This window comes from Cibotium barometz, chromosome 19 (genome assembly GCF_041138505.1).
Source record: "Cibotium barometz isolate CiBa-2024 chromosome 19, ASM4113850v1, whole genome shotgun sequence".
In the NCBI taxonomy this organism is placed as follows: Eukaryota; Viridiplantae; Streptophyta; class Polypodiopsida; order Cyatheales; family Cibotiaceae; genus Cibotium; species Cibotium barometz.
Genome location: NC_141064.1, coordinates 29497358 through 29510192, shown reverse-complemented (window position 1 = coordinate 29510192; position 12835 = coordinate 29497358). Strand labels below are relative to the sequence as shown.

Below are 12835 nucleotides of genomic sequence, written 5' to 3'. Positions count from 1 at the left end.
TATTTCCCTTGAATGAAGGATCATCTTTGCTTACAATCGCTAGTGTACTTACCTTGGTATCCTAACTCCCACTATCAATGGCATCATCCACCTCTTCTTTGCATTATCACCATGATTACTATTGTCTCTCTCACTTTGAGCACCGAGGTTGTGTACTACCATGGTGGTCTCCTGAGCCTTCTTCATATTTCTCTTCATAGCCCCTCTTTGCTCTTTTGTTAATGCATACTCCGTCGAGAATGAATCATTGACCTATTTACAAAAGACACGTGTGATTTTCAAATGCAATGCAATTTTTTAAAAACTACCTATTTTTTCAACATGTGATTTCATTGATTAAGCTAGCCATGCCATACCTCATAAATACCTAAAATCTATGCATCTCCATGGTACATTTTAATAGACTTTTCACAGGCGAGAATCGATCAAGCATGAGGTACTCTTAAATATTGAGAGAACCTATTACTTAAGTGGTCACATAATAAGACCACTTAAGTAATAGGTACTCTCAATATTTGAGAGTCTCAAATATTGAGAGTACCCATTACTTAAGTGCCATGCAACCACTCCCTCACCCATTGTATGCCTCCTTCATCTTTATCACCTCATCCCAATATACACTTTCTTCATCTACCACCTTCCCTCATGCTGATTGTGTATGCTTCCTTCGTCTAGCCCCTCCATCACTACCCCTCTTCCACTGTGTATGCCTCCTTCACCCACACCCTATATGCATGTTGTATTCTTTGCTTCAATTCAGGCATAGGTCCTCACCCACTCTTGGGGGTCATGACCAACCATGCTAGACATGGTCGCCCACTCTAGACATGGTCGCCACCCCTGTTCATCGCGCGGGAGTGCATGAGAGAGAGAGAGAGAGAGAGAGAGAGAGAGAGAGAGAGAGAGAGAGAGAGAGAGAGAGAGAGAGAGAGACTGTCATCTCTTCACTCCTCTCGGAGAGAGAGACAAGGTTGGATATAGCTATAGAGGGCATGCACGTAGTTTGATGGTAGATAGTAGAAATTGAGAGAGAGAGAGAGAGCTAGGTCAAGAAAATCCAAAGATAGAGAGGGAGCTGAGTCAAGGAAATATATACATACATACATACATACATACATACATACATACATACATACATACATATATATATATATATATATATATATATATATATATATATATATATATATATAGAGGGAGCCTGGTCAAGGAATATATATATATATTCTTTGACCAGGCAGGCTCAAGGAATATATATATATTCTTTGACCAGGTAGGCTCAAGGAATATACATATATACATATATATATATATATATATATATATATATATATATATATATTCCTTGACCAAGCTCCCTCTATATATATATAGAGAGAGAACCGGGTCAAGAAAATCCAAAGAAGAGAGAGAGAGAGAGAGAGAGAGAGAGAGAGAGAGAGAGAGAGAGAGAGAGATAGAACTCTTGGCTTGTCTTGTGTGTGTGTGAGAGAGAGAGACAGAGAAAGAAAGAGAGTATGTATTGTAGTGCATGTGCCTCTTCTATGCTTGTGTGTGGGAGTGAGGGGACAATTTCCTTGCATTGTGGTGTGAGCAACTCCTCAGGCACAGAGTGGAGGTGGAGATTGGAGGATTGGAGCTTCTATAAGCGAGCTTGGAGAGCCTCAAGGGATGTGAGCTCGGAGAGCCTCAAGGGATGTGAGCTCGGAGCATTAGTAAGTACTACGACGATTGTTGTCTATTGCTTATTCCATTGATGAATGTGTTGAGTTCTCTTGGGAGGTGCAGTAGCACATAACATTTTTGGCACCGTTTTCGTTTCTGTGGAAACCACCATTGTTTCTTCCATCTTCTTAGAACTCTATCTCCCACTATGCAAGATTCATGGTTGCCTTTGCATTCTGGAAGTGCACTGTGAAAAAATTGTGTGGAAGCGAAGGAATTGGATTAATTGTAAGAATTTATGTGTTGAAGTGTGTGTGAGTACTTGGTAATGCTTGAAGGAATGCACTTGGATTTTCTTTTGATTTTGTTGTTTTTGTATCACCAATTTTGTCATCATGAGTAAGCAGTTTTGGTCATACTCCTTTATCTTTTTTTTAAAAAATCACAAAAATAAGGAGCCATTGGTTGCATTACATTCTTTTCACTAGGCACAAAACACCATATTGGGGAATATGGGAATTTCCCACAAGTTTGGGACACGTGGTCAAAAGTTTGGATTAACCATAACTTGAACACCACTAATCCAAAATGAGTGCTTTATAGCTCTTTAGATTCCATTTTTCAAGCGCTTTCCAACGATAGGTCATATGATAGGGTTTTGAGAAACTTACAAACATGTTATCCATGTCCCCTTTTTTAAGTATTCAAAAATGGGAATTGGGAAATTCCCAAATTCACTAATATGGTGTTACAACCATTCTGGATTCATTGGGCAGGGAAATCACACTTTAAATCACTCAAAAAAGCATTATGTTGGCTCGACTGTTAAACACATGAAAGTGCAAGAAAGCATTTTACGACATGAAATCCTACCCGTCTTTGCGCGAGAGATCTCAGAATTCCCTTACTAAAATTGGTGCATATTATCTTGACATGACTGACACAAGGAAACGGAAAAACCTTCTCATGAAAGTGCAGAGTGCATTTCATGCCATGAAACGCAGTTTGCTATTTCACGGCATGAAATAGGTTGATTTTATGGATTGAAGGAGATCAAGGGAAAGAGAGAGACATAAGTGCACTATAGTAATCTCTCCGACTCAAGTTGCTGCAATTCTAGCTTGAAATTTCAAGGCATGAAACACAAGTTGTTCACGATGTGAAACACATTGCCATGAAAAAATAGAGTAAGCATTTCATGATGTGAAACACATTTGCATTTCATGATGTGAGGTAGAACTACCATTTCAGTGCGTGAAACGTCAGTCCAACAGAAAATCGAGCATAATAGTTGGAGTGGTGAGTTGGCCTGTTAAACTGTATTCTCATGCACTTGAGGTTAGGAAAACTTATTGGAGATGACCCTACCCTAACGACAATGCATCCAATTACCCAGGATCTTCCTATCAGAAAAGTGTTGGTTCAAGCCACTCGACGAGCACTCAATTGAGTGTTGTAGCTTGGAGAAATCTGACCACTGTGTGGAAACCAATATAGTGAAGAATCCATGGAAGAAGGACTAAGGTTCTCCGAATTTAGAGAGGAAGGGAATCCCTTTTGTCCTGCGAAGTCCAGTGGAATCTTTGATATGGCCAAGGATTTCTTTTGTCTCCAACCTGGCACAGATGATGAAGCTCAACTGCAGGCAAGGGTCCATCAATGAGCGCGGGGGACATGGTCCAAAACAGGACTTATCAACACCTACAACCCAACACAAATGGTGTACCAGGCTGAGGTGGTACAGCACACTGTCCCGATCATGGAGGGATTGAGACCATGCAGGAAAAAACCTTACCAGATGAATCCTAAATACACAGCTATTTTAAAGGAGGGAATCAATAAAGTCATAGGTGCAGATTTCATCTACGATATTGAGCACATAGATTGGCTATCACCAATCATGATTGTGCTAAAGAAGAATGAGAAGCTTAGAGTGTGTGTTGATCTCAAGAAGGTCAACAATAAGATCACTACCAATTACCATATACGGAGAACGTATTAGAACAGGTAGCAGGTGAAGAAGCCTATAGCTTCTTAGATAGATTTTTAGGCTACAATCAAGTGTCCATTGCACCAGACGACCAACACAAGATAGCATTTAGCACAATGTGAGGGACCTATTCTTATAAGGTTATGCCTTTTGGCCTCACTAACGCCCCTGCAACTTTCCAACGATTAATGTGCACAGATTTCAAGGACTACTTACAAAAGTAGCTTGAGGTATTCATTGATAATCTGTGTGCACACTCACGATGGATTGAACATCTGGTTTGCTTAAAAAAAGGTTTTTAAGAGATGTCAATTATATCGCATCTCCTTAAATCCTTTAAAATGCCAATTTTGGGTCAAGCAACACGGTGTTATATTAGGGCACATTGTGTCTAAGAATGGTATTTCTATCGATGAGAGCAAAGTAAAGTTGATTTTGGAATTACCACCACCAACAAACTACAATGGTGTACAACGATTTATGGGGCATGTTGGGTACTATCGAAGATTCATCATATTCTATGTTGAAATCGCTAGGCCATTGTATAGACTACTCATAGTCTTTGAAAGGACTGAAGAATGCCAACAAGCATATGATCAATTGAAAAAAGCATTGGCAAGTGCACCAATTTTGAGACCACCCAACTAGGACCTTGTATTCCATATGCACATCGATGCATCAAATTTTACTATAAAATGCATATCGGCGCAACCTAGGGGCCCAGTTTGCTTTGTCAGTCGATAGTTAAATGATGCAAAAATCAACTATACCACAACTGAATGTGAAGAGTTGGCCATGGTATATGCTGTTAAGAAACTTACATTATTCATTGGCTAATAAGTTTGTATTCTTGTAGATCATCAAGCCCTATTGTATCTCGTGAACAAGCTATGCACCACAGGGAGGATCACATGATGGTTAGTCTTACTTTTGGAATTTGACTTTACGATCACGGTAAGAAAAGGATCACAACACATGTCTTGGCAGACCATATGTCAAGGATTCCAAATGGAGAGCCTGCAAACCGGTGTGGATGATGATCTTCCACATGCATGTCTGTTCAAGATTGACATGGTGCCTGAGTGGAGTGAGGAAATATCCGAGTACATACCTTATGGTTTTCCACAGGATTGGCCTTTGAACAAGAATAAGATGCGTTGGGTTATTAATTTGGCCACACCATATCAACTAATTTTGGGAGAACTACATAAGCTGGGCAAAGACGATATCCTCAGACGATGTGTGCAAAAAGATGAATTTGTTACAATATTAGAAGAAGCACACTTGGGAATTACCAAATGACATTTTGCTGGAGAAGGCACAACTCACAAGGTTCTTCAAGCAGGATTATGGTGGCCAATGATGTTTAGAGACGCCATAGAATTTGTGAAGAGAGAAGTGAATAATGTCAATGGTTTGCTATTCCGTAGTAATAAAAAGACAGGATGCTAAATACCCCTGTAATTGTGAGACAAAGACCTTTGTTTAAGAGATCTAACACTAATACATCAAAACACAGAAAGAGATGTAGATTCCACCTTAGTAATGGGTATCCTTAAAGGAGATGTGGTACTAACTAATCCCACTACCATTTTATTTTTCCAACTACATCCCATAGTGCTCAATCTTAGGAGTTGGTGTCGGGTGCTGCAACCACAATTGACCATCCTGAATGACAGTGTCAAAAAACTCAACCTGTTCATGCACCTGATGACATGCCATCCACACCACGAGGTTGTTGCTTGCTTACCAGTGGCCATGGGTTGGTTGAGGTTTATGATACCCATCAATATCTAAATCTTTTTGAATCTAAATTATATCATCCCTTGGGTATCATAAAACTAAAAATCATAGGGGCTTACCGATTTAGGAAATTGGGAAAAAATAAAAAAACCGATTTAGGAAATTGCAGGTTGACTAAAAAGAAATTTGCGCAACTATACAAAACCTTAGTATATACTTCTGGGTTAAACATGACACCCGAAACAAGCGTCTTTGCACGAAATGGTTGCCTCGACCTTTTTCCTGTTGGTGCGACGCGCCTCCTCGTGGTACACTAGAACAATTCTCTTCCTGCACGACGGCGGCAGCGGAAGCAGCAGGCGTGCCTTCTGTACCTCCTCCTCTTCCCCCTCCTCCTCATCGTCAAGTGATGAACTGGCGGAAGCCGAGGTCGACTCAAAGAAGGAGCTCCTGCAGCAGGAAGGCTTCACCGAGCAGCAGATCAAGGCGGTTCTTGCAACGGACCCGCGGAGTGACAAGCTCGCCTGGCTGCTCACTCTGCTCAAGTCCCGCGGCATCGCGGGCACCACTGCTGGCGCCTTCCTGTGCTCCAACCCCACCCTCTTTAAAGCAGACCTCGACAACGTCCGCCGCAAGCTAGAGGTCCTAGAGGACGCAGGCCTGGGGGCCTCCCTCCTCAAGGAAGCCATCTTGATGAAAACCAGCATCTTGTCGCTTTCCGCCTCCCCAGAAAATCTGCAGAAGCATGTCTCTTTTCTCAAGGAAGTCGGCCTGGACCCTTTTAGCATGTGCCTGACCATGACCAGATTCCCGGAGTTCGTCCAGCTTAGCATCGAGAAAAACGTGAAGCCCCGTTGCGAGCTTCTCTACAGCAAAGGGGTCTCCAAAGGAGGCCTCTGTCAGATCCTCCGAAACTATCCTAGGGTTTTCTCTGGTTCAGCAAACCCAGGCCTCACCAGAAAGCTCGAGCTTCTTCAGCGTTTTGGCTTTGATCTGGAGGCCAAGAGTGGGGTTCGGGCATTGGGTCTCTGGTCCATAACCGGCCATGTCAGCCTGTTGGCCAAATTCGAATACATACAGACCATCGGATTTTCACATGAGCTGGCTGTGGCTATGGTCCGCAAGCAGCCCAATATCCTGTGCCTGCGCAAAGAATCTCTTCGGAAGAAGGTTAGTTATCTTGTGCACTCCCTGCATCGTGACATCCAGGAGTTGCTCAGCTGCCCTAGCTTTCTCACTTCCAGCCTTGAGAAAAGGCTCATCCCCCGCTTCACCATTGTGAACCAGCTCAAAGAGAAAGGGTTGCTGGAGAAGCAAATACCTATATCTTCAATTGTTACAGTTGCAGACAAAGCGTTCAAAAAACGGTTCAAGGTATGAGTCACCTAGTTTTTTTCCCTCTCATCCTATGTGGTCTGTGTATTTTAAGAAGGAGAAGAGGAGGAATGAGGAGCGTGTTGGTTCCATGCTCCCTGTACTGAGCTGCTTGGTTTGACATGCATTTCTGCATGCAATACTATCCCAAAGACGATGGTAGGGACAAGGTGGTCTGTTTATGATGTTAACGCTTCTGGTTTGTCATAAAACACCACATAGGAAGTGTTGCAAAATTTGACATATGTGTTCCTGGCCTAATGGCTTCAAGGGCCTGTGGGGTAAGCCTGCTTTTGATGGTGACATGCATTTTCACCTAAAGTGTTAGGTACAAGGCATTGGTATGGGAATGTGGAATTGTTCATGATACTAACGAATTTGGTTTGAAGTAAGATGCTAGGTGCATGTGTTGTTGACATGGTAAGATGTTGTGCACTTCTTTTGACATAAAGAGTTACCATGTGGAAGCAGAGATTTTTGGCACAAGGCCATTAAGAAGGCTCGTGCTGCGAAAGCAAGGATGCACTCCTTTTGTGTAAAGTCAAGCGCCTTATAATGACAAGTTTAATGAAACCTCTTGTACATTGGCTCATTATTTTACTGGTTTTGCAGAATTTTGGTCAGAATTATATGGCTACATTTTTTTTTCGAGCTATTTTCCATTCCTTGTTAAAAAATTAGCGTCTTTGGGTGCACTCAAGGGAAGGGCCCTAGCATGACCCTTGTTGTCTTTGGATGTAAATCACAACCAGTCTATGAACTCATGGCCTTTCAGCTAAGTTTTAGGAAACCTATCATGTGGCACTGATCTCCCGTGCAATCTCCTTAGCAAGCGCTTTGATTTTGGCATCCTTACTTACTTTTACTTGTTGCCACGGCTATTCAGAGATGAAAACTTGGGTTATGTGCTTGGGCTGCAAGGAAGTGTCTTGGACAATCTACCACCAGGAGATGCCATGAAATTCAATGCTTAATAAAGATGTGGAGTTCTAACTACTCGACCCCCTGCACGTTTATGATACATGTGCGGTGAGATCCTTGATCTAATGGGTAGGGTGGATAGGAAGTGATGGCATGCTATGTTGCCACCAATCTTTAATTACCACTCATTGGATGGCTGGTCAGATTTTGCTGCTGCCTGCCAATCACATTGTTCTTGACCTTCATGACCTGCTTTTTTGGTTTTCAATGTTCCTGGCTTTAGTGAAAACTGTCCACCAGGCATCATTTGTTAATGTGTGTGAATCTTTTCACGGTCTTTTGAGGCCTCTCGGTATTTGTGTGTGCTCTTTAGTAAGGTACAGTAAAACAACGATGAGTTTTACCTCTGCTGGGAATGGGTTAGTGAGTGCAGTGGCTTCATGCATTCCCCTAGTCTTGTTGAAGAGTCGAATTTGCATGTGGTGGTCATGGAGCAGCAGGTCTATGGTAAGCTAGTGTGGGTGGACTTTTCAAGTCAATGTTTCTAATAAGTATCAAGTCAAAGAGCTCCTCGACCCTGCACTCAGAGGCTTTTCTAGTGAGTGCTTCAATATCAAAATTCAAAAATTACTCAGATGGTTTATTCAAAGGGCATGATTGACTCTTTGCATAAGCTGTGAACCTTGTAGAAGCTTTATACTTTATTTTCACCTTAACAGGAGAGGCATTTGTTCGATCATTCTACTTTGTAATTAGCATTTTGCCAAGATCATCCCAACATTTTGCCGTTGTGCTAACAGCAGGCTCCATTTTATGTACTTCATTTTGCAGAACGCTTGTGTCAAATTTTTCATGTTGCAGAACTTTTCTAGTAGCATCCGTTATTGTCTTCTTCTTTGCTCAGCCTATTTAGTGCTGACTTGTATTATGATTTCTTGAGAGGCTTATGTCAGGTCGATGGGCATTTCATTTGGTATTGGCATTGGGTTTGGGATAGGAGCTCCAATGATTTAGACTAGGACTCAGTGATCATTCCACTTGTTAGGATTTTGGTATTATTGAACCAGTGGTTGTTATTCAGAACTGGTTGTTATTCCATGATGATACAATTTGTGTGTTGAGGTTAGTGAAGAGATCTCTTATGATTGTCACGATGCTCCTACAATGCGTCATCCGAAGATTTGATGGACTTGTGTTTTTGTTATCATTCTCAGTCCAATGGGCAAATGATGAGGGTGGAATCAAGCTTGTAGGTTATGCTTTGTGGATACGACTCTAGGTGACCATATTAGGAGAGGTACGTCCCTATGGTCGAGTTGCCTATGATACTATTGAGCATATGGTTTTGGCAGCAATAGCTAGAATATGTTTGCTGGGAGTTGGGTCAAAACCCAGATTCCCTAAGAGTTTGATAGCTTAAAGGAGACACAATTGTGGTTCTTGATAGTTTTAGGAGTCTCTGAGAGGGGATGTATGATATCCCCTAGGTACAAGGATTTACTAGATTCTGGAAAGGATGGGTATGATGTTGCAGCTCTAGCAGATAGTTGTCTTGGCAATTTCAAGTTTCCAATTCCATGAGGAGTTGGAGGATTAAAGGATGATTTATGTTCTTCAAGGAGCTACGAAGCTCTTCTTTGTTTGTCTTGTTTCCACGTTCATATGTTGGAGAACATCAGCTTCAATTGAGCTCGTTCCTCGATACGTGGCAATGTGGATTTGATAGACATGTGATGGAAGCTCATATAAAGGTAAGATGCATGAGGATGAAGAGTGAAAAATCTGGTGTCAGACATCACATGTTGACCAAATATATCCTCACTAGTCAACCAAACACTACAGGGTGTATCTTTCTGGCGAGCATTTTTGAGCGAGCGCGTTTTGGTGTTCAAGCAAGCAGTTTCTCTTTGTACACTTCTTGTATCTGTCTACTCCTCTCTCTACTGTCACACCTACGAGATGTTGAGCACTACACACCATGGGCCACAATGTTACAACGCATTTACAAAGACACCATATTATGATCTGAAACTTTCATTAAATTCCAAAGTAAATTTTACAAGACCACATCATTACATGACAAATACTTACGAGTATTTGAACACATGCAAACAATACATGAAAGCATGTGTGTACACAATGTTATTTACTTCCATGGGCCACTATCATTACAACTCATTTACAAAGACACCATATTATAATCTAAAACGTGCATTGTATTCCAAAGCAAATTATCATAGCATTACATGGTAAACTTTGGCCAAGATGTTGAACAGACGTAACAATACATGAAAGCAAGGGTGTACACATTGTTCTTTACTTTCATGGGACACTATCATTGCTACTTCTTAACAAAGATACCATAGAGATGCAATTTTCGTTATATTATAAATAAAAATAGCAATATTGTAGCATATTATGACAAACACTTGTGAGCAGCTATGTTGAACACATGTAACACTATATGAAAGCATTTTGGGCCTTAGCTATCATCTTGGCCATCTTCATCTATCCTAAATTTGTAATGAAGGTGGCAACTTTAGCTCAAAGAGGAGCCTCCTTTGTCTCTTCAATGATGCCAAAATCTCTCCATATCCCAATGGTTGTTGCTACTTTCACCTCTAGCATGTTCTTGTCTTTGCAAGGTCTATAACTTTCTCTGTTGTGAGATTCTTGTAGAGCTCTCGCATTTCATACGTTGTTGTCCATGCTTCCATATGGGCATCTGATCTAGGTTTCTTTTCTTTGAGGTGCATGGAAGATTGAAGAGCTTTGCTTAAGATGCTTACAAATGTAGTAGTATTAGAGGGTTTGCTGGATAAAGCCATGATAAAAGAGTTTACAAAGAGTCTATTGTTTGCAATATGAAGATATAAGGGGAGGGTGAGATGGGATGTGTGCCTAGAAGAAGAGTATTGGAACATGAAAATCTCTGCTATATTTATAACTACTATATTTATAACTTATCATAAATAAAAATTACTATTTTAAACATAAAAAATAACTATTTTAAGCATAAAGGTAATTATTTTAAGGTCTGATCGAAACTCTCTTTCAATCACTCTCTCTCGTGTCGTCCTTGAGATCTCTATTCATCTTGCTCCATCTCTCTCAATTGTCAATTTAATTACCTAAATGATCACGGAAGAAGCTAAAAACAATGCCATTGACATAATTTGAGTGCACAACCATAATGTCTAAAATAATAGATTTTTTTCATACAAGCAAGTGAAATATATCAGTACGGACGTCGGGTGTGCTGGTGGAAGAAGGAAGGTGGTATGGGATAGGGAGCTCTACCAAATGGTGTAGGTGCGAGTGGGAATAGCGGCCTCGCAAGTTTGGGCCGTGATGCCCATGATGAGGGCATTGTAAAAGAACCCACAGGGGATATATGTGGGGGATATATGTGGCATGACATGTCGATATTGGGGCTCCCTTGCAACCCCAATAGCCATGATGAGGCACTTGGGTTCATGGGTACTAGGACGAGTGGAGGATATGGGTGAGGAATGTGTGGAGGCGATGCCTCGATGTCCATCTGATGCTCCCGCATCGAGCATACTCGTTGACCTCACTCCTGAAAAAATTGTTGACCCAAATCATCTTGAACGTGGGCAAGTGGTCGTAGACATGAACTAAGGCACACCTCATCGCTCTCCACGCTGATGCAATGTCAGTATCTTGTATGCTCTAGCCATGGTCCCAGTATTGGCAAAGCAATCTCAGACTCCATCTCCATGATCAGTGAACGTCCCGAGTAACCACCTGCCAACAATATAAAAGACGACGACTATATAACGATTACACTACTCGAATCGAGTTGTAATGAAGTGAGTGCTGTAATTACCTTGAGAAAGGCTCACTATGTTCAACATCTTCGATGGGATGCCCGTCCACATCCAATCAGTATGGCGAGTTTCCCTCTTGTGGTTTCATCTTCAAGAAGATATCATTGTCCACCTCAAAACCTGAACAATATGGAGCTACCTCACCTCCCTATCTCTCATACTTTGGACGATTGGATGTACTACTCTCACTAGGGTGTGTGAAGATAGTGATGACCAAAACAGTGACTTACGTGCATACACTATAAGTACGTTAAAGAAATCATTGAGCTTCACTTTTATAAAAACCACTCACTCCACTCCCCTCTTCTTGGCCATCTTTTGACATGCATACAAGTATTGCGCGGGAAGCACAAGAACAAAGTCCTTCGTAATGTGAAGTTCCAAGTTCTTGCCTCTCGCACAACAATCCCCAGGTGCTCCGCACGTAAAGTGCACACCATAGTGCTGTCAGCCTATAGGAACTCTACAGCAGCAAGCACAAACGTCGACTCCACAAGAACCTCCCTGAAAACATTCCATCCAGGAACCACAACCTCGTTCTTATAGAGAGAGAGATTTGTTGGAAAATTGGCCCACACCAAGCGTAGGCCTCCAAGGCTATCGTAGGCTTCCATGCTTTCCCACCTCATCAGAGATCCCATGAATCGTTGCAATACTGCAAGATTCCTAGAACAACAAATCATATAAGTGGACTGCAAACACTATAATGATGGCGAATGGAGAGAGTCACTACTAGCACAGAATAGAGCTCATACCTGTGTTTTCATACCTATACAAGAGGTGTCGTGCCATGCATGGCAGGTGTGGTTGTTGGTCAGGATCCAATATGGCACACATTCTCCCTTTCCCACCTTACAAGCGCCTTCTCATCAAAGTGAGTCTTCCTATAATATTTGAGGGCATCCATGATACCTACCCCCAGAGTCCACTGTGGCTCTCTTGTACATGTCGGCTATACAACGGGTGTGCCCGTCTCCAACTTCGCGTACAATTGTAGTCTGTACTTGGTCAATTGGAACCAGTACATGTGATGATGGATCCACATGAAGAATGCTTTGTCGGATATAGGGGGATCTGGGTGTCCCTCATAGCAAACTGTTCACCGCCAATATATCAATGAGCCTACATTTCCTGTATTGTGAAAGAGCGTTATGTTTCTACCTACGTATGAATAATATTTTAATGCGTTGAGGGAGTTAGAGATCTTACGCTTCATTTGGAATATGTGCTCGAGTGATCTCTGGTAGCCTGGGAGTAGTGAATTTGCTAGCCTTTTCACCCCAGCCTTGGT

The 12835-nt window shown here is 41.8% G+C and overlaps 1 protein-coding gene across 1 annotated transcript; it reads left to right on the top strand.

The window, feature by feature from the left end:
* The first annotated feature begins 5630 nt into the window (after positions 1-5630).
* Positions 5631-8486, top strand: LOC147628425 (transcription termination factor MTERF8, chloroplastic-like). Its single transcript, XM_086813556.1, has one exon. It carries the CDS (start codon positions 5660-5662, stop codon positions 6776-6778), a length of 1119 nt encoding a protein of 372 aa, XP_086669682.1. The 5' UTR covers positions 5631-5659; the 3' UTR covers positions 6779-8486.
* The last annotated feature ends 4349 nt before the right edge of the window (positions 8487-12835 follow it).